At 37.3% G+C, this 21,670-nt stretch overlaps 1 protein-coding gene and 1 non-coding gene across 3 annotated transcripts; one reads left to right on the top strand and one right to left on the bottom strand.

Moving 5' to 3' along the window:
* Positions 1-1,125: 1,125 nt before the first annotated feature.
* Positions 1,126-21,449, top strand: LOC124387256 (synaptopodin-2-like). 2 transcript variants are annotated; one of them, XM_046851479.1, is made up of 5 exons: positions 1,126-1,280; positions 9,860-10,011; positions 10,654-11,369; positions 12,936-16,435; positions 18,801-21,449. In XM_046851479.1, exons 1-5 carry the CDS (start codon positions 1,173-1,175, stop codon positions 19,374-19,376), a joined length of 5,052 nt encoding a protein of 1,683 aa, XP_046707435.1. In that variant the 5' UTR covers positions 1,126-1,172; the 3' UTR covers positions 19,377-21,449. The 2 variants fall into 2 exon arrangements, with proteins under 2 accessions (XP_046707435.1, XP_046707436.1); XM_046851480.1 differs by having other exon boundaries at positions 1,127-1,280; positions 12,936-15,640.
* trnae-cuc lies at positions 5,162-5,233 on the bottom strand. The gene has a single exon. It is a non-coding gene; the product is annotated as a tRNA-Glu (tRNA).
* Positions 21,450-21,670: the final 221 nt, after the last annotated feature.

Genomic DNA, 21,670 nt, shown 5'->3' with positions numbered 1-21,670 from the left:
ATACAGCAGAGTCCCTGGCTATCTCCAAACGACGACTGAAGAGCTACCTCTTCCTGAAACACTTAATTAGCACTTGTAGAATTCAAGAGTTATATTTACAGTAAGTTTGTAATCTTGTGTACCAGTGTAGATTTTTATACATCGCTCTGGATAAGGGCGTCTGCTAAATGCCGCAAATGTAAATGTAGATAGATAGATAGATAGATAGATAGATAGATAGATAGATAGATAGATAGATAGATAGATAGATAGATAGACAGACAGACAGACAGACAGACAGACAGACAGACAGATCTTTATGTGATAAAAAAAAGTCCCTATAATGCAATATTGTTACTTTATTGCTCATAAAGCAGTTGTTGATATAATGAAGAGTAATAGAAGTATAAATTCAAGAACCATGAGAATGGATTCTAAAATTATTTTGAAAAGTGTTGTACAATGGCTTAGGACTAAAGTCACCATGAACTGTTTTAGACTCCAGTCTCCATCAGTGATTGTTGATACACCTCAACTATAATGGAAATATAATGAATGGACATTCGTCGCCCAGATGAGGATGGGTTCCCTTTTGTGTCTGGTTCCTCACAAGGTTTCTTCCTTAAACCATCTCAGGGAATTTTTTTTCCTACACTGTCATTAATGATAAAATTTGGAATTAATTTATACATTTCAAGTGTATAATTGTAATTCATTTATTTCTGTAAAACTGCTTTGAGACTATGTCAATTGTTTAAAGCACTGTACAAATAAAATATAAGTGAATTTAATGATGTTAAAGAGTTTTTGCAAAATCTGTATCAGAAATATTATATAAAATGCCCAGTCTAACCAGTTTGCTTTCTTATTCTCATTTAATAGAATATGTAATGTTAATGCTAATAAACTACTCGTGGTAGAGCTGAAGATGTGCGTAATGGAATTGGTAGCATCTTTTTGGTCATGTGTAAATGGGGTACTGGGAGAATTGGTCGGTGTTGCAGAAAAAAACAAAGATTAAGCTTTAACATTTCTCTCAAGTTTCTGTTTGAAACGATCGGAAAGACTCTGGGCAGGTCTCAGAGTAATGACGCGGAGCAGTGGGCTGGACGTGATTTCTTCACCTACCTAAACCCTTGGACAGATTCTCCCGAACCCAGACTCAGAGCGGAGGCAGACACGCGCGGTGCGGGATGAGCGCGCAGGATTACGCATGCGTGACGGTGCGGGGTCGCGCGCCCTGGGGCTTCCAGCTGCGCCAAAATGACACAAAGCCACACCGGAGTGTTCAGGTGCACCAGGTGAGACTCACTTCTTAACACACAAGAACTCTATACAGCTTTGCAAGGATAATATATGTCTATCCAATGCGTTAATTCTGGAAACAACGATTTTTCACTGCATCGAGCAACGTGACTGACATCCTTATTATGCTGCGTTTATGGTCTTTTGGTTAAATTCATGTTTTATGGATCAATTCTTCTGTGTAGACAAGACATCAGTTTGACTGCAACTATGAAATCTTTCGAGGTTTACTTATATATGCAAGTTGAACTTTCAGGGTTGGAGGCAAATACAGTAATTTATGGGAAGCCAAAATTAAAGTTCAATTTTATTTCTATAGCGCTTTTCACAATGGACAGTGTCTCAAAGCAGCTTTACAGAACTTACAAATGGAAGGGAATTATGAGTTTTATTATTAAATCTTCTCCAAATAGACATGAAGTTCTGGAGCTGACACTGAATGCAGTTTACTGTTAAAGATGCAATAACAGCACAACCCAATAGCAGTTACTGATTTATTGTGAGCTTAAGATGTGAAACTATACTGACTACTCCATTTATGCTTAAACAATAAGACTCGGGCAAACTTTCATTTTTCAGTTCTAAGAGTAATTTATGACATTATGACTATGATTTATACTACTTAATCAGCCCACGTAAGTAAATGGTAGAAGATTAAAGTAGTGATGGCACAGTGCTCTTAGTCCTCTCCTCCATCAGACTCAAGCAGGAGTCCTTATAAGGTAATAAACAGCTGCTAGTGGGTCAGTGTAGCATGTTACTTCTTAACACTCTCATGGATACGATCACAATCTAAACAAGTGAAAATTGTTAGTTTTGGGGGCCCTGTAATAGACATTAAGAGTTACTTAAATGTTTACACAAGAGTATGTCTGTTATGTAAGAAGTTTATATTTTTCTATGCAATCATAGAAGCAAAATTCAGTTTAATTTTAAACCTCTGCCATGTCCCCATTTAGTCTTTTTGGAGAATCCTCAAGAGTTCTTTGTACAAACCTACAACATATTGTTAAGTTCCCCTTAAACATTCAATAGAATCTGAAGAGTCCTTTCTATTAGTGTTCTGCATAGAACTAGTAATGCATCACTCAGAAAAAAACAAAAACAACCATTAAATGTTCATATTTTTGCACGTAATTTTGCGTCTATGACTGCATGTGGAAAAAAAGTGTACATAATAGTCATGCACTCATAAAACACTCGAGTTAGGGTGGTCCACTTGTAAAACATTTAGAACCTTGAAGGGTTCCAGTGTTTACACATCCTAAGTTCAATGGTAAACCAAACAAAGTGTAGTAAAAAAAGTGTTTTTCTATCGCATAAATGGTTAACAAATCCAGCAATCCTTTTTTTGTCAGAAATGTGACACACTTTAGTATTTATTCTTAGCGTCATGTTCTGCTAGCTTTGACAGAATGACAACAAAATCACAGGCCCCTTAGCTTTTCTTTACTGTGAAGAACATTATGCTTCTCTGGGAGCTATTTATTCTTCACAGGAGCTTGATTGCCGCTTCATGAAATGTTTGTAACTAAAACAGGCATATTAATAACCCACTAACACTTAAATTATAAAAAATAAATTCTGAACAAGTGGCACAGTAGGTAGCAGTGATGAATCAATTGGTTTACTATAGTTTGCTGTGTCGTGGTGTTTCTTAGGATGCCCTGCAATTAACTGATGTTCTATTTAGGCGATATTAACACCCCACACCTAGTGTTCCTGGAATGGGCTCTGTTTTCAGCATAAAACCAGAAGACTTATACAACATTTTCCATATTTAATAGGTTACAACACTGAGTTCTTTCAGGAAAAAGGTATAAAGTATTTTCAGTCTCAGTTTCAGTCTTATAATCTAAGGTTTTAGCATGTTTAATAAATTCAACCTGCCTGAAGCTGATACTATTCCAGTTTGATTGTCAGTGGTGCTCTGAGTGTTATCTTTCATAATGATTGTGGCCAGCTGCCTTTAGCTTGTCAAAAAAATTTTACTTTTCAAAGATGTGCATTCCACTGACTTGGATGCTTGCCAAAGTGCAAATCAAAGCAGACTTTAGGAACCACTGTAAGACGGTGTTTTTAGGTGTTAATCTATATTCACCTTATTATTCTATTTGAAAGATTTGTAAGTCATCTGCCATATTAGAATCCTTCCTGGCAGTATACATTGAATCAAATAAGATGTTCATCAAAGTGTTTTACAGTATTTGAGGGAGGCTTAAAGGTACATGTGATGATGAGAATATTGCAGTATTGTGATGTGGTCACTTGGCCTCAGATCAAACTATAATGGCTGACCACAAACAGGTCAGCCAAGTGGGAAACATTCCGAGGAAGGCATTTATAATGTTAAATCATGGGTAAAATTTGTTGCATTATCTAGAGTATTCATCTGTTCAAATAAAAGTGTATTTGTTTGAGTTGCTAGAGGTTTCTAAATTAAAAAACTGGGAAGTCTGACTTCACTCTTCTCTAAGGCATGTGTGAGATCAGATGTTTTAGCTGAGTGGATAAATATTTGCCTGCACTCCTGCAAAGGGGGTCAAGATGATAGAATGACGCCTCACACAGTTTTGTGAGGTTATTCTGTTCATCCAGCACGTAATCTGGAAGGCATATCTGAACCTGATTGAGGATTTTCTGATGAGGTGAAAGGCAAACATATCAGTAAAAAATGAAAATATTGCAAGAACATAAGAAATATTTCAGATGTTCTCTGACCCTGAAAGTGTTGCATGCCGTTTCAGGTTTATATGCTTCTGTGCATGCATACTTGGGTCCAACTGTGTGTGTGTGTGTGTGTGTGTGTGTGTGTGTGTGTGTGTGTGTGTGTGTGTGCATGCAGGAGACAGTTTCCCTTATAAGGAAGATTGTTTTCTTCTTCCTTTGTCATCAGTTTTTTGGGGAAATTCTGGCATTGTCATGAAAGTGGTGAAGTCATATCTCTTCACATTCTTTGAGTTGCAAAACACAAATGTAACATTTGAAAGTAAAACTTGCACCTGGAGAAGCAGACAGAGCTCTCATAAACCTAACATCAACTTAACTGTTCATTCCTGACATGATGATGTCATCCCTTTGACTCATGTATCATTATCTAGATGTACAGCCTGGCACTGGTTTTAATTGAAGTACATATACACTGTGTGTATGTAAACTATCAGATTTTACAATGTAAAATATAACAGATTATATTTGAATTGTTTGGTTTATGGATGTTGTGAAGAAAGACATACAGGTAGTTGGTTTGAAAGAGGCAGATGTAGAGGACAGGGGGGTGTGGAGACAGATGATCCGCTGTGGCAACCCCTAATGGGAGAAGCCGAAAGATGAAGAAGAAGAAGAAGATAGTCAAACTGTTTGTTGGGCAAATGTTCTACTCTAACCACTGAACTTCCTAATCAACCAGGACAACACAAAACCACCAAACTGCCAAGAAGCTAAAGGTATAAAAACATAGAACTTGAAAACACCTAATCAAGGCAAACACAAGACAGGTGTGTACAGGAAATCTGTAAAACAACCAATTCAAACTTGGAGGGAAGTGACCTCTGGTGACCTAGAGTGGAAAAGTTGACAGTAAATGTGACACTATACAGTGACCCCCTAAACTCGCGGGGGGTTACGCTCTAAGACGTAAATCCGTGAATTTTGGACTCAGCCCCTATGGTACCTTAGTGAATTCATTTAGACATTATGTCACTAAAAAACAAACTTTCTCTCGGCTTCTCCCGTTAGGGGTCGCCACAGCAGACCATCCGCATGTTTGATTTGGCACATGTTTTTACGCTGGATGCCCTTCCTAACGCAACCCTCCCCATTTATCCGGGCTTGGGACCGGCATTAAGGCTTGTGCAACCCTAATGGCTGGGGTTGGTTCCCTGACCGGGGATTGAACCCGGGCCACAGCGGTGAGAGCGCCGCATCCTAACCACTAGACCACCAGGGAACCTAGACATTATGTCACTAAATAAATGTAATAGTGTACAGTATTTGACCAAATACATAGTTTAAAATGTTAATCCTAATGTTCCTGGATATTTGGTCCAGCTGCGGATTCTCTGGAATTTTAAGATAATTCGCAACTTGCTGTTAGTTTTCCGAGTTGGATAATGCTTTTGTGTTTTGACTGACTGTACAGTAAAATTTTAGAGTAGCCCTATTATATGCAATTGCAGCCCAGCCTCATGACATTTCGTGATATAGTCACGAAATGTAATCTATTGATTCGTATTCATGGACACGAATTTCCCTCTTTTTTCGTGTTACTGAGGACGACTTTCTGTGTAATGTATTTCAATAGGAAGTATGTTTGGTGCATCCTGCAAAGTTTTTTTTCTGCCACTGGATACACAGACGCGGTATTGTTTTTTCTCATTTGTTATTGTTTTTTAATCTTCTGCTATTATAAACTATCGTCTAAAAATAGAGAAAAAATATTACCTTTAGCATTGCTGACAGCATTACCAATGGTCCTCTACCCTGTTGCTTTGGAGACAGAGCCAGATGGAGGCAGAAATGCTGAGTGACACGAAAAAAGAGGAAAATTCATGTCCATGGACACAAATCAATAGATTAAAGTTTGTGACTATATGACGAAATACCATAAGACTGTTGGTGATTGAGAGTAGTCAACAATGTCACACAGCATACAATCTAACAGCGAATTTTAAGCATTTTTCATCATGCCTTTATTAAACTATTTTCTTTATAGTAAGCATTTATACTATTGAAAATGTATGAGCCAAACACAGGAGAAATAATAATCATAAATACACACCAAAATTAAATTCATACACTGCAAAGGGAGGCACATTTTCTTCAGTTGTTCTCTGCTTTTGCTCTTGGCAGCCCTATCATTAACTGTCCTTTCGGCTACTCCTCCTCCAGTCAAAAAATGTTTATGGGGGAGGTATTATTCCTGCCCCAACATCTACTAAAGTTTGTTGTAGAACCCATTCTTACAACTATAGATCTTGCATGTGCAGCACTTAATGATTGCACTTAACAAGCAAATCAATAGAACATTAGCATTAAATACCAAATACTTCTTGAAATTGTTGCTTACTTAAGGTCGATCATTAGTTAGTATAAAATGTATACAGTTTTGAATGAGTTTTATAAAGATTATTATCAAAAAATACATGGTATGGCTCGGCTCCACCTACTACTCTTAAGGTAACATAGTTCTCCAAAACAATACAAGAAATAATGCTTTTGTGTAAAAAAAATATTATAAGACATGTTTCTAGTCATGCACATGATAAATAGGCAAAAAGCTGAAGCCTATGTACATGCAGTGACTTCCTCAGGGACTGACTTCAATTAATAATAGCTGGATTTTCCAAAACTGAAAAACAGCAAAAACTGATTACATAATTTGGTGCTTTGAGGCAAACACGTGCACACACACACACACACACACACACACACACACACACACACACACACACACACACACTTATATCCATATTCAGTATATACCATTATCAGGCATCCTGTTTCATTTAGCCCTTTGGCATATGTATAGTTAGGCAGTGCATTAAATGCTGAGGGTTGTTTAACTATAGGACTTTATGTGCCTGAAAATAGAATAGTTAGGGTTTTTTTACCTGCCCAGGGCCTGGAAGTTGTTAGTCAGACAATTGAGAACATACACAGTCAAAATCTGGCCAAGAGAAACAGCTGCAAATGTCCTTTAAAGATATGTGTGTAGTGCAAGACTGTGAAGATGCAATTTCACTTTTTTAATGAGCAAATCTTCTTCTTTTTTTTTTTTTTTTTTTGCATGCTATTTATAGTGCAAATGTAATGGATCATTATTGTTTGATCAACATTTAATCAAGACATTTACATGTTTTGAGCGAATAATCTTATAGGCTATCAAAAACCAGATACCACACAGGTTTATGCTGTGCATAACATCACCATAAGGCACTGAAGTCATATAGTTCACCTCCTTCTGTCACACTTTGCTATTTTCCCATCCTTTTTTGGAGTGAATGCTGATACTGGCAGTTCAGGCAACCACCTTTTCTGTTTGAGCAATCACTCCATATACTCACACACACACACACACACACACACACTCACACACACACACACACAGTGCATCTATGAGAGATCCATATACGGGTAACGTAAACTGTTCCATTAACCACTGCTGTTACTGTTGTTAAAACAAAGCCCACGTTGGCCCTGTTTTATCACTATCTAAAACAGTATACTCTATTGCTGCTTCGCATAAAAGTGACCATATATAGTCATTGGAATTGTGCCATACTTCACAGTGAATAATAGTTTTTGCTTGTTATTTGTGAAGTTGTAATAGTTATATTGATGTCATGCTGTAGTAATTATGTTACAAATGATTCGAGTTTACGTTTTTAAAAAAGGTTCAGGTTACACTAGTGGTAAGGTTTTGATTATCTGTGCACAAGGTTTGAAATATGTCCAAATGTTTTCACTAAAAGATGCAGATGTTTGCAACACTGTTCTGAAGACTGTGTATTGTATCTCTTCCTGCAATATGTTAAGTCATCTCAGTATTTCTTAATTCACTTTTTTCCAAATCTGGTCCTGAGAACCCCACAACACTAAAATGTGCAAGACAATGCGGGGGAAACGAGAAACTTGTGCCTTAAATCATAAGCGTACCGTCAGGTGGGATACATGAGTGAACAGGGTTTCATGTTAGAACACCGCCCTCTAGTGGAACAACACCGACCTGCTTCCAATTTAAAAAAAATAAAAAGAAATAAATAAAAAGAAAAAAAGAAATGTATCCCCAAAAAAATACAAGTATGATAAAACCAAGGTCAAATGCTGAATCTGAGTTTCAAAACACTTCTTTGTGGTGCAGACATTACACCAGTCATAACTTAATTAACATTTCTACAGTTGCATTTGGGAGTGGCAGCATCTTGCTCTAAAGATGATTTGCATATTCAAATTGATCAGATTGAAGGGAGAATTGACCAAGCAAATATAGGAGAATATTAGAAGGGAGAAAGAAGAAAAAATCAAGCAAAAACCCTACAGCTTAGTTGAAGAAAAGTCACCTTTTTAAAAAAAAAAAAGATTGCCCCAAATATGGAGAAAAGCAATGCTGGAGAGGCTATAAATAAAATGGAAAGTGTTCTGCAATGGCTAAATCAATAAAATTGCAATGCTGTAAATCTGAATCCGATTGAAAAACAGTGACCATGTTCTAAAATCGCAATCAACAAACAACATCCAATAAACCTCTAAAACCTGGAGCAAACCTGACAGGAAGAATGGGCAAACATTTTTCACAAACAGTGTAAAAGTTGGTAGTATTTATACCAACACTTAAAGCTGTTAGTGCAATAAAAGGTGTTTGTCTGAAGGGGTTTAAAACATATACAATCATTATTTTGCAGAGGTTTTTGTTTGTTTGTTTGTTCTCGTTTTTGCTGAAAAATAATAGTTTTTGACATTTGAAATGTATTTACACAGAATATTGGTTTGCAGTAATAAATGATACAAGGTACTGCCTGGAACACAAGAACTATAAACTGACAAAACAGAGCTTTGTAATCCTTGAGGCAGTATGCACAACTTGTAATAAAGCATGTGTAAATTGTATTTATTTACCTGTGCACCTATGCTCTATATGATGTGAGAGGATTAATGCTGAACAAAAGACCCTCGAAGACATTAATCCTAGTCTTTTTTCCCCATGCCTAAATAGCTATGTACTCATGCAACACTGTTTAATGTGTCAACTCTGATTTATTGCATGTAGGAAGTTAAAAATAGCTCATATGGTTTTTATAATGCTGTTAGTATCTAAGTTGACAGCTTCTGTAGCACTTCTTTAAACCACTAGGGGCTAATAGGTTGTTAAGATGTGACATGGTAATACAGTTAATGGTTATTTAAATTGTACAGATATGTTCTTTTTTGTAAATTACTGTCTAAATGTTTATTGACCTTTACTCCAGTAATGTGTCTGTTTTTTGTCACTGAGTTTTTTTTACCTGCCTATACAGCTTAAGAAATTTCACACTACTTAACAAAATTCATCTTCACTTGTAACAACAAAATAATTTGTCAAAATTGATCATCTATGAAAAATGTTTTATCATATTTTACAATCTTTACAATCTGGGTTTTAGGACCTGTTTGCTGCCATTTTAAAGGTTAATGTAAATTTGACACTTTAGTGACAGTGCTCTTTCTCTGTTATTGTTTCTGTGTCTGAGAGAATTGTTTGGTCAAGTAGCATGCAGCTGCTGTGCTGTGATATATTGGGGGCATTTCTGAAAGCTGACACACAACAACCGCTAGGAATCAAAAAGTGTTCTTTATAAATTTAATGGATGTTTAATGATCTTTCAAGCATACAGTGTCTGAGAAAATCTAAACTAATTATTTACATTATTGTATCTATAAATTTTTATAGGTTTGAGTTTCAGAAAAAGAACGTTTGGTTTGATGCAGGGGCGTGACATTTACCTGAATTACCAAAATCAAATCTATGTAAATGTCAACAGAGTTTTTGTTAATTATAATAAAACAGGCTTTCCCTTGGCTGTGTTCTTTCCTAAAGGTTGAAGAAGGCAGTCATGCATCTATGGCTGGTCTGTGTGAGGATGATGAGCTCGTGTCTGTTAATGGAGTTTCCTGCTCCAGCCTCAGCCTTGCAGAAGTTATTGTTCTCATTGAGAAAGCCACTGACTGCCTGCAACTGCTGGTAAAAAGGTACATAATGTTTGTGCTGAAACTAAAACAGGCAGCCACTAAAATGTTTTCTTCAAGATTACCAGGTTCCAATACCATGATTTTAATCTCATCATAAATTTATACAGAGGCTTCAGATAAACAAGTGCAGAACGATGAATATTATTGTAGGAAAGCTCCCTGTGATATATCTAGTCTAATATCTACTTTGCATTTTGATTGCTAATGTAATTAAGAGAGCAAATGTTTTCTCACTAATGACTGATATGACCTTTGACTCAACCAAATGGCAAAACAGTTACTTCATGTTTGGCTCTGGACACTTACTACTTAACATAAGATAGCAGTTGGCTTTTGCTGGCGATATACCAGTGGGTTGTGCTTTCTGTGTAAACGTAGCCCACACACAAACGCATCTATTATGAAGTTTTATTTATTTTTTACCATTCGTTGGTGAATGTTTTATGTGCCTCTTTTTAAGTGTGACCTTACAACATCTATTGAATAAAGTCTGGACCATTAAACACAATGACCTTTCTACATGGCCTCTCAATTTTTTTTTTTTACGATTTGGCATAATTCACAAATGAATATTTGACTGTTGTGGAAGTACGTATAGTATATGAACAATATTTTTCTTTAACCATTATTGTTTCCTTACAGATGCTGTTTATATCCTCAGAAGTCTCAGTCAGTTAACACCACACTTCAGGCATCCTGGAGGGAACTGAGGAAACCCTTCAAATCTGAGAATGACAGTGAGGCCCATTATGGAAAAACAAACAGAAATACAAAGTGCCCTGAAGGGAACACCATGGTTCGAACACAGTTTTGTATTCCAGCACCCAAGGATAGAGCTGGACCAAAAATCTATGACTCTAGTGATGGAGGCCCCAGGTTAGAAATTACTCCAGGAGGGGTAGTTGAACTGCAGTTGTCACTCTCTCAGACCACCCTGGAAGACAAAGGCTGTACCTCATTAGGCAGTGCTTGTGGAGTTAAAGGAGACTTGTGCCGTAAACCAAACACTGAAAACGAGGACACTACAATTAGTGCACCAGGGTGCTCTTTCTATATACCATTGCATGAAAGAGAGCCTTTAGGTCAACGAGGCGTGCTTGTCAGTTCACCCTCTGCTTTGCTGGGACAGGTGGAAGTCGCCATACAACCACTTGGGAGGGACTCCAGAACAGGGAGAGTGGGGGCCAGTGGGACTGAGGCAACAGCTAATGAACAACAGGATTATGCTGAGGGAGAAGGAGGGCACACTGATGAAGATCCCACCTCCTTTTCTGTCTCCTTTGGAATTCCATCAGAAGAGGACTCTGAGTCTGAGAGGGAGCTCAACAAGCCCAACAAGCACCGGGCAAGACACGCTAGTAAGTCTTTTACTATCATTTAACCATCTCTTTTTTTTACTAGTCTATGTGATTTGATAAATCAATGTTTGTAAAATGTATTTTGTACTGTTTTGCTATACAAATTTTATTGAGGAAGAATATTTCTAAAAATGGTATAAATAATTTATTGGTTATTTATTTTTTACTAGTGGTAAAAATGTTTAAAAAATAGTAGAATGCACAGCAAGACAAGAACAATTAAATTCAGTGTACCATAAAAAAAAAAACGTAAACAAATGTAAAGAAAACATTGTTGAGAGTAATATATGTTTTTGTGTAATTAGCCTATGTTCAATCAATGAAGACATCTTGGACCATGGAACTGTGTTTAGCATTTCAAATTGTTACTTTTAGTCTGCATTTAGGTTAATGAAATCTATAATTAAGTACAAATATTTGATTAAATATATATATAGGCAGTTACCTCAAACCTTATATAAAATTTATTCTCTGCCACATTAGGCTTCTTTTTAATTGTTTTAGGTTTTTGTTTGCAAGAAAAATAAACTGGATTGGCTGTCTGTGCTAAACTGTGCTGTGTTCATGCATGGCTAGGATGGGGAGGGGAACTTGAGGGTGACGTGGTAAGGATAATAATAAAACATGGGTATGCTAATGCTGCCTGTTTGAGAGCTCTTTGACAGACATCAGCAAGTGTGACACTGACTAGTTACCTGATCCTTCAAAGCTGGCCATCTTAACAGCACTGAAAAGGGAACTGTTCTGCTCTGACCTGTAGCTGTTTGCATCACGAGATTTACAGTTCAAATATAAAGATGTAATTTTATAACCAAACATCTCTTTAATTGATTATTAAAATATGGAAATGTTTGTGGACTGAAAGGTGTTACTTGACCATGATTATTTGTCTGAGATTAAAATACCACCAGTACCACTAGGGATAATTTTTTTTATGCTTTTGGTTGTATGTGTCAATTTTTAAAAATTTGCCAAATTTCAGCTAATTTTACTTTATTTATTTAAATTTGTTATCTAATTATATGTTGTTTTTTTATATCATTTTAAAATCAAAGTAAAAAGCTAGTTGTTGATTTTAATGCCCCTTTTAAATACACAGACCAAGCGTATCTTTATGGTCACCAATCAGGTATAACATTATGTCCACCTGCCTAATATTGTGTTGGTTCATCTTTTGCTGCCAAAACAGTCCTGATTCTTTGAGCATTAAAAGTGTTAACTTCTTCAGCAATTTTAGCTACAGTAGCTTATCTGTTGAATGTTCAAGTGGTGAGGGGCATTTTTAATCTGAATACAATTGTTTCATCATTGGAGAAAGGTGGTCAGTCAGGAAGACCTTTCATTCATCTGCTTATTCCATGGACAATTGGAATAACACTGCGAGCATGCCAAAGCAAAAATATTAAAGCACTGTAATTAGTTGTGTATTCTTTAATCATTATTATTTATTTAATTATTTATTGTGTGCTCTCTTTCAACCAATCTACATCTATCATTTTAGTGACAGAGGCTTACATTTCTATACTAAATTTACCTCAATTTCTTTTTTTTTTTTTTTTTCACAAGGGCTCCGTCGAAGTGAAAGCCTGTCTGATAAGCAGGTGAAGGAGGCGAAGTCTAAATGCAAGCGTATTGCCCTCCTCCTGACTACTTCTGCCGCCAACCCTAATAACAAGGGGTTATTGATGTTCAAAAAGCATAGACAAAGAGCCAAGCAATACACAATTGTAAGTTACGGAACTGGAGAAAATGAACCAGAAATTGAGGACGAAGAGAACGATGACAAGGAAACACATGCTGTTGAGTTTACAGTTCTAGCCACCAGTAAAACTGAAATTGATGAAGATTTTTTCACAAATTCCTCAGGCCACAAGAACATTGTAACCTTTGATTTGGATACTGGACTGCTTGAGATAGAGCGCAAGCTTCACAACCAAGAGGATATGAATGCCCTACCTGAAACGAGAGGCAAAGGCGCCCTGATGTTTGCACAGCGCAGGCAGCGTATTGATGAAATAGCAGCTGAACACGAAGAGATGAGAAGTAAAGGGATTCCTGTTGAGAGTGTACAGGAAGCTGATAAAAATTACCAAGATGTGAATGTGCACTCTTTCATTCAGACTAATGACAGCCAGAATTACACTGATGTAGATGTGCACCACCACCAGCAACACCAGCAGTACCAGCAATACCAGGAACAGCATTATCAACAGCAACAGCAGCATCAATTTCAAGAATTCCAACAGCAGATGCAGTACCATCAGCAGCAACAACATTATCTGCAACAGCAGGAATGCCAGCAGGGTCAACAATATCAGCTTCAACAACAGCAAGTGCAACCATATATTCATAATATGAATGGTGTGTCTAATCACCAAATAAATGAAATGCAATCATCAGTCATTAACAGAAGTGCCAAACCATTCTCAGTTCAGAGTAGAGGTGAAGCCCCATATTCCCCATCTGCAAACCAGGGGCTGTCTTATTTTTCAGATGGTCAAGGGGAACAGATTGCTTCCAGAGATGAGCGAATTTCTGTACCTGCAATCAAAACAGGGATTCTGCAAGATACTAGCAGAAAGAACAAAGCTAAACCCATGTTCAGTTTTAAAGAGCCTCAAAAAATTTCTCCGAATCCAGAGTTGCTCAGTCTTCTCAACAGGAATGACAAAAAGACAGGCTTTGATTCTGGTACAGATGAGGATTATCTAAGCTTGGGGGCAGAGGCCTGCAACTTTTTACAGTCCACTAAATTAAAGAACAAAACCCCACCACCAGTTGCGCCAAAGCCTCAAATAAACCCTGTTACTCCTCCTTGGTCACCACAACCAGAAATTGCAAGCCAGCCATTTCATCAAGATGCTGAAAATAACATCCCTGTAACTGCCAGGGACACTGTCCCTGAAATGGAGTCCTCAGCCATACCAGAGGAAGAGCCATCCTTAGCACTTGCTACTAATCAACAGGAAACTTCAATTCAACTACATTCACAGGTTCAAGCAGAAGCGGGCAATGCATGGGGTCTTTCGGAGAAACAATCTGGACAGCAAATAGAAACTTGGCATGAGAAACAATCCCAGTCACAGATACATGCAAAGCCAGAGACAGTTGTTAGCTCTTGGGGTCCATCTTCAACTCAAGCTCTTGAGCAGCAACCAATAACTGCTTGGGGTACAGCTGAGGTTCCATCACGATTAATTGCCCAAAGTCAGTCCCAGATGCAGCCACCTTGGGTGCCACAATCTCAAGTTCTATCAGAAGTGCAACCACCCATGTCTGTTCCAACACAGTCACAGCCCCAACCTTCCTGGGTGGCCCAAGGTCAACCCCAACATCAACCCCACCATCAGTCTCAAATTAATACATGGGGAACAACTCCAACTCAATCACCACACCAACCCCCATGGGCCCAAAGTCAAGTGCCAGAACAGGCATCCATTAGTACTTGGTCCCAAGATCTAAATCAGCCTCAAGTACAGCCACCTTGGGCTCAACCCCAACAAGAATCTCAACCAATACCATCTTGGACAGCCTCTCAACAGCATCCCCAGTCCCCTTGGAGTCAACATCAGAACCAGCCACAGCCACAACCAACTTGGATTCCTCAGAACCAACAGCAAACCTTGCCTCAACCAGCTGCAAATACATGGAACCAATCTCAGAGTTTAGTTCAAACACAGCCTCCATGGACACATCAGGCTCAAGCATCCTCTCAGCCTCCAGTACAAATGCATCAACAACAGAATCCATGGACCTCAGTACCCCCACAGTCACAATCACAACCAGCATGGGCACAACAGCCTCAAGAGCATCCACAAACAATGAACTCATGGGCACCAGAGCAAAACAAAATACAGCCAACCTGGAATCAGCCACAATCGCCAGCTCAGGCACAACCCCCATGGTCTCATTCACCTCAGCAACAGACACCACCACAGCCTCAGTCTCAAACATTGTTAAGTACCTGGCCACCACGACCCCAGCAAGGTCCAGCCATTACCATGAGTTCTACTGAAAGTCAGAAGCTGACACAACCATTCAAACCTTGGAGTCCACCTCAGACCACTCAACCTCCTTCTCCACATCAAGCAAACTCACTTACACCTAGATCAAAGGTACCATCACAGATGTCTAAAATGGGCTCATCCTCTGGAATGGGTTCAGCTTTTGAGATGCCAGCATTGCGAGGGAAAGGTGCTGAACTTTTTGCTAAGAGGCAATCCAGAATGGAAAAGTATGTGGTGGATTCTTCTACAGTACAGGCTAACAAGGCAAGATCTATGTCACCTTCTCCTTCTTTACCAGCCTCATGGAAATATTCACCTAATTGTCGTGCTCCTCCACCTTTGGCATACAATCCATTACAGTCACCCTCATATCCATTAAGTGCTATCAAGCAAACAACCTCTTCCAGCCCTGCCTTAAAGAACAAAAATAAAGCCACAGAAAAAGACAAAACAGCACCCAAACCACTTAATGTTCTGGATGTCATGAAGCATCAACCATACCAACTAAAATCCTCCCTTTTCACATATGGGCCAGCAGCAGAAAAACTTGTTGCAGAAAAAGAAGCAGCTGAAAAGCTTGCTGCTCAAAAAGCAGCTGAAGCTCAGGCTCAAACCCAAGCCCAAGCCCAAGCTCAGCTTCAAGCTCCTGAAGGCTATGCTTTTATACCACAGCAACCCCAGCCAGCCCAGCAGCCCTATGATTTACCTGTCCCCTCTCCTGCTATGCATGATGGCCCTTATCACCACACTCCTAACAGCTATCAGCCAACCCCTAATGCTTATCAACAAGTCCCCTATCAGCAAATATATAATCCTCCACATGCTTACCAACATCCTCCTTCTAACTCTTACCAACACCCCCCAAATATTCCATACCAGCAGCCCCCTCCATATCATGCTGGACCCTGTCCAGCTTCACAAGTACCATGCTATCAACCAACCCCAGCCTCTTATGTAGTGCCTACTTGTACAGTAGCAGGAAGATCAAATTCAGCTACAGGAAGTAGCACTTATTCTGCTCCAAAACCAAAGTTTTCAGCCAAGAAAAGTGATGCACAGGTGTGGAAACCTGCGGCTGAAAGTGTTGAAAAGTAGTCTATTTTACTTATTTGGCATAGCAAAGTATGGCTCTAGAGTTATATATTAAAAGATTAAATGAAAAAATGTAGCAAATAATTAAGCACAGGACTTGTAACTTTGCTAAAATTTAAGAAAGTCTTTGAATGTTGATACAAAGCGTTCCCAGAAATGATCAAATATTTTTTACTTGAGCAAGTAAATGATTCAGAATGTTCGTCTGATGGTGAAGGGAAAATATAGATAGGTAATTAAGGAATCACATAAGGATGGAGATTGTTTGATCATGCAGAGTAGTCACTCAATACAGAAAGCTCTTGAAAACTATGACAGAAAACTATATCTGTTTTTATATGGTATTAATTAAAATTTATAGTATGTCAGTGGTTCAAGTGAACAGAATGTTTTGTAAGAAAGAATGAATAGATTACAACAAACTATTAAGTATTCTTTGAAAATAGAAATAGTATTCTTTGGCCGCCTTGGCCATATTAAACAGTCAGGGACAATCATTTATTTAACTTATGGAAAACAAATTTGTAATTTTTCAATTGAAAGATATCTAAAGGTTTATAGAGCAATATATATATGTGATATTGAATATAACCTATCAAATGATGTGTTTAAAAAAATTGATTGGAAAAGTGCATTATTTTAACAGCTTTAAAATTTTGTAGATACTGTGTGATGTACTTAAGAACAGTTGAACTTAAAAGTAAGGGTTTATTTTGAAAGCTCCCAAACTATGATGTGTAAGTATTAACACCTGGGTCCTTTTTTTTCTGTTTCATTGTTTCTTTCTATATTTCTTATTCTTTTCAAGAAATTAGTTTTTAGATACATACATTTAAGAGAATTAAACAAGCAACTTGCAATGTGTTTAAAACATTAATTTTAAATGTTTTGTAATTTGTTTGCTTTTTGTTGCATTTTCTCCCATGTTTTCTTTTCCTTTTTCTCTTCTGTGGGTTTTCTTTGCAGTGCAATTTCTGATAGACCTGCCAGAGTGCTATTAAAATGACTCTTTGTCACTCTGTTTCAGCTTTCTTTGGTTCACACTGCATGCATCTCTTGATTTCTCCATGCTTTGCATTAGCTTCACACTGTCATATCATTTTCAATTATTTGCTTAATATGTTTGCATTAGAAAAACAGTCAAAGTCTCTAGCAAAGTTTCTACCACAATTTATACTGGTTATTGAATAGACTAAGAATCTTGCAGAAGTGTTTATGAAATGATGTAAAACAATCACCCATTAAATGCTTCACCATTTTAAACTGAGGTAAGTAAAAAAAAAAGATCATTTAATCCTTAACCCAACAGCTAATACGCTTAGAGGATAAGTTATTATTATAGATGCCTTAAACATGGACTTGCATGGCATCATAAAGTTAAGTAATGCAAAGGCTTGTCATTGCTGAAATATTGAAGTAATATGACTCAAGACCCAATGCTATTTTTAGAAGAATATGATACATGGGTAAAAAGTCACAATCATTGTACCTTTATATATATATATATATATATATATATATATATATATATATATATATATATATATATATATATATATATATATATAAAATAAAACACAAAAAAATTATAATATAATAATCATTTAAGAACTTTCACTTCAGTTTCAGGATATCATTTGATAATTAGCGGAAATATACAGGAAGAAGACTAAATTTGTATGTCAGTAACTATTTAAATCATTCCTAAACAAACCCTGTACCCCAAGTAAAATGTTGACTTAGCACCAGTTGCTAGCACAGTGACTCCTGGTTCAACTGGTATGCGAATGCAGCATTTTAAATAGCAGGATTTAAACAGCAGGTGGTAGCAGAGACCTTCAGATCAAGTTCTGCCTTGCACTCAGTTTTGTGTGCTAATCACACAATCTTATTTCATTTTATGAACCTAAATTAAAAAATAATAGACACAGGTACACTTAACATGTCTAAGAGGGCAATGCTCCAGTAAGTACTGTATGTAGAGTTAAAGTAATTTATTAACTTATTCATTTATCTTCAGTAACTACGTCATCCTCATCAGGTTTGGGACTAGATGGGAAGTTGTGTACTGATGTTTCAATACCCACCTTGTAAAACCCCTAAACTCTAGTTTGGCTCATTATTCATGGCTGAGTACTTGGAATATGACTTTCCCAACCCCATCATTCCATAAGGCAAATAAACATTACAAATCTGCCAAATATGCCCTAAAATTGTTCCCTGAATTGGTTGTTATAGTTCAAATGTAATCTAATGTAATAAATTATCACTATGTATGTCACAATACATTTACATCCATTTTTCTTAACTGTTTAATTTATATTTTTTCCAGGCACTTGGAAGAAGCTCATCACTATCCCCACCAGTTCGACTCTCACCATTGGGCCTTGCTTCCAGGTCTGCGTCTGTTTCCCCATCACCCACAACTTCATCTCATGCAACCTACAACACTCGTTCAAAAGAGAGACAGGTTTTCTGGCTGGAGAAAGGACGTAAGCCCCTGACCCCATGGGAGGCTGCATCACGCCACCCACTGGGGCTAGTGGATGAAGCCTTTGCTGACCAGGACATGCAACACTCAATTGCTTCTAATCTGCGCTCAGCAGCATATCGCAAAATGCTACCTGAACCTCCAGCTGAGTGGAAGGCCAAAGTTGCATATGAGCCTTCACCAAAGAGCCAGGGCTGGAGAATGAATCAGTCGTCTTTGTCTTTCCTTTCCCCAACCAAAAGCACAGCATCTGCCCCTGCTGTTCCTGTACCATATGGATCACCCTTGAGACAGTCTCAGCCACCTAGATCTTTGACCGAGGCCAGTCTAGGTCCCTCTATGTCTGGGCAACAATACAGAAGGTCTCTGGGACAGTCAGTATATAGAAGCACATATAGTAACACCTGGAGATGGTAAATTCATGGTAGTATTGTTAACACTATTGTTAACACTAGTGTTGTTAAAGGTCAGTGCAAATACAGCAGGTTCTGAATGGTTTTGTACAGAAATTTACAAGCCACTCTAGTTTTCTAAAAAAAAATTTGAAGAGTGAGTTTGAACAGTGTTGAAATGTTGTTTATAGATGGATTTAGAGAAGTCTGAAAGATGGAAAATGTTAACATTAGAAGTAAAAGACTTTGTTTGTCACATATATAGGATTGAAAGCTGGGGTTTGAACACAGGGTCAGCATTGATACACAGTCTCTGGAGCAGAATGGCTAAAGTTCGGTGCAGTATAACAATTTGTTTAGTACCTGGTGATGAGACATAAACTTCTAAATGCTTGAAACATTGCAATGCTTCAATATCTTAAAACAGAATGGCGTGTACACAATACGTAAATACAGTATACCACTGCCAGCTTTGTTACTGTATGTTTTCATATACACAGTAATCAATCCTATTAGTAACAAGGCCTGTTGGTGAGAGAGTTTGGATGAGAGGTGACTGAGAGTCTGGATAAGGAGTCTGTTTTTTTTTTATTTTCTTAGCACATTAGTGGCTTTATTAGATTTACATTCCAAATTGCATAAATATCACGTTGTTTTTTTTTTTTTCAATAAAATCAATTTCAGTAATGGAAATTAACATAAGCAATATTGAGAATATATAACAGGCTGCTGCTTCAGTAATGGCTAGTTCATGTCTGATGTTGACTTAGATTAAATGATGAATTTGTTAAAGTTGAATAATATGAATAAGGGCTAAAAAATTGTGTTAAGTCATGCTTATTAGTTGGTAATGACGAATCACGACATTATGATTTTGTTTTCACTTTACTCCAGGCACATTACATACTGTATAGTGAACAAGCTTTCATTACCATTACCTAATAGTTAATATGAAACAAGAATACGTTACCAAGGCAGGAACATATTTTAATCTGTAAGCATTTTAATTTGCTAAAACATAAATAAAATCTGTCTTGCAATTTAATACTACCAACCTAGTAACTTAATATTGGCTATGTACATTAATTAGCCTACTGTACTTCACAGCTATAGCTTGTCTACAAAACATGAAGTAACCATAATCAAAGAGGTTTTTAGGTATTAATATTAAATAAGTGCATTACTCAAACCTAATGTTAATTCGGTCAGCTTTTACTGTAACCACAGTGTGACCACATTTACATATTTTGTAAAGGCTTATGTCACACTGTGCATTTTTCTTCTCATAGGGTTGAATATGTATGCATTCATTCACATTTTTTTGTGAATTGTTGTGGAATGTTGTGTTGTTCTTCTTGTATTGTGACAAATTCAAGAAACCCTACATAAAGTAGTCTTAGTAATGTGATTGTGAGTATTTTCAGTGCACTAAACACAGTGCGTGTGGTTGGAGAGCTCCATTTAACACGTACACGTTGGTTCCCATTAGTATTTAATAAGGTTGATATCTGGTGATGACCACTTTCATCAGGAAAAAAAACTGTTCATAGTATAAATGTGATTAGTCTAAGTATCTTTTTACTGATTTTCAGTTATCCTTTCTTCTTAATGAGACAGGATAGGAAATATCCATGTCAGCAAAATACAGCATAACAGCATCTGCTTTTTTTCCACTTTAATTTGTTCACTTCCTATAGTTGCTACATACTGTAGGTCCAACTTTTGTATGCTACATGACATGTGTGTCACTGTTGTGAGTTTTACCGTATAGCCCATTAAAGCCGGTTAAGCTACCCCACCCCCATGGTGATTTTCGTTCAGTTATGTGAATTTCAAGCTACAGCAAATCATGTGTTTGTGTGAAATTGTTGAAGCATACAGATTAGTTTGCCAATTGTGACCACGTGTGCTTTTCCCTTTTTTCACAGACTTGTTACTAATTTTCCACGCATTGTTTAGCGCAGAACATTTGCATTTGCCACCGAAGCTGGCAATTTATAGTTCATCAGTCGTTAGCTAACTTTTAGCACTTCTTTTGCCAGAGACATTTGTGAGAAATCACTTCTGAAGCCACAATTAAATTGAGAGTTGAAGTTCAGATGGTGTTGCTTATTATTTCGTTAATGTTCTAAATAATGATAATAGGTTGAGTCGAGTGCAAAAGTTTGTTATCCTTAGACAACAAATTAATTTTATTTGGAACCAGGTATTTATCGTTCTTTGTTGATTACAAGCAACGTAATGTTAGAGTGTATGTGAAGCAAAAATACAAAAGACTTATTTTTTGCAAAGAGAAGTATTCAGAAAAAAAGAAGAAAA

The sequence above is a fragment of the Silurus meridionalis genome, chromosome 6, assembly GCF_014805685.1.
Source record: "Silurus meridionalis isolate SWU-2019-XX chromosome 6, ASM1480568v1, whole genome shotgun sequence".
Taxonomy (NCBI): Eukaryota; Metazoa; Chordata; class Actinopteri; order Siluriformes; family Siluridae; genus Silurus; species Silurus meridionalis.
The sequence above is the reverse complement of the archived record's forward strand: the minus strand, read 5'-3'. Positions and strand labels throughout refer to the sequence as shown.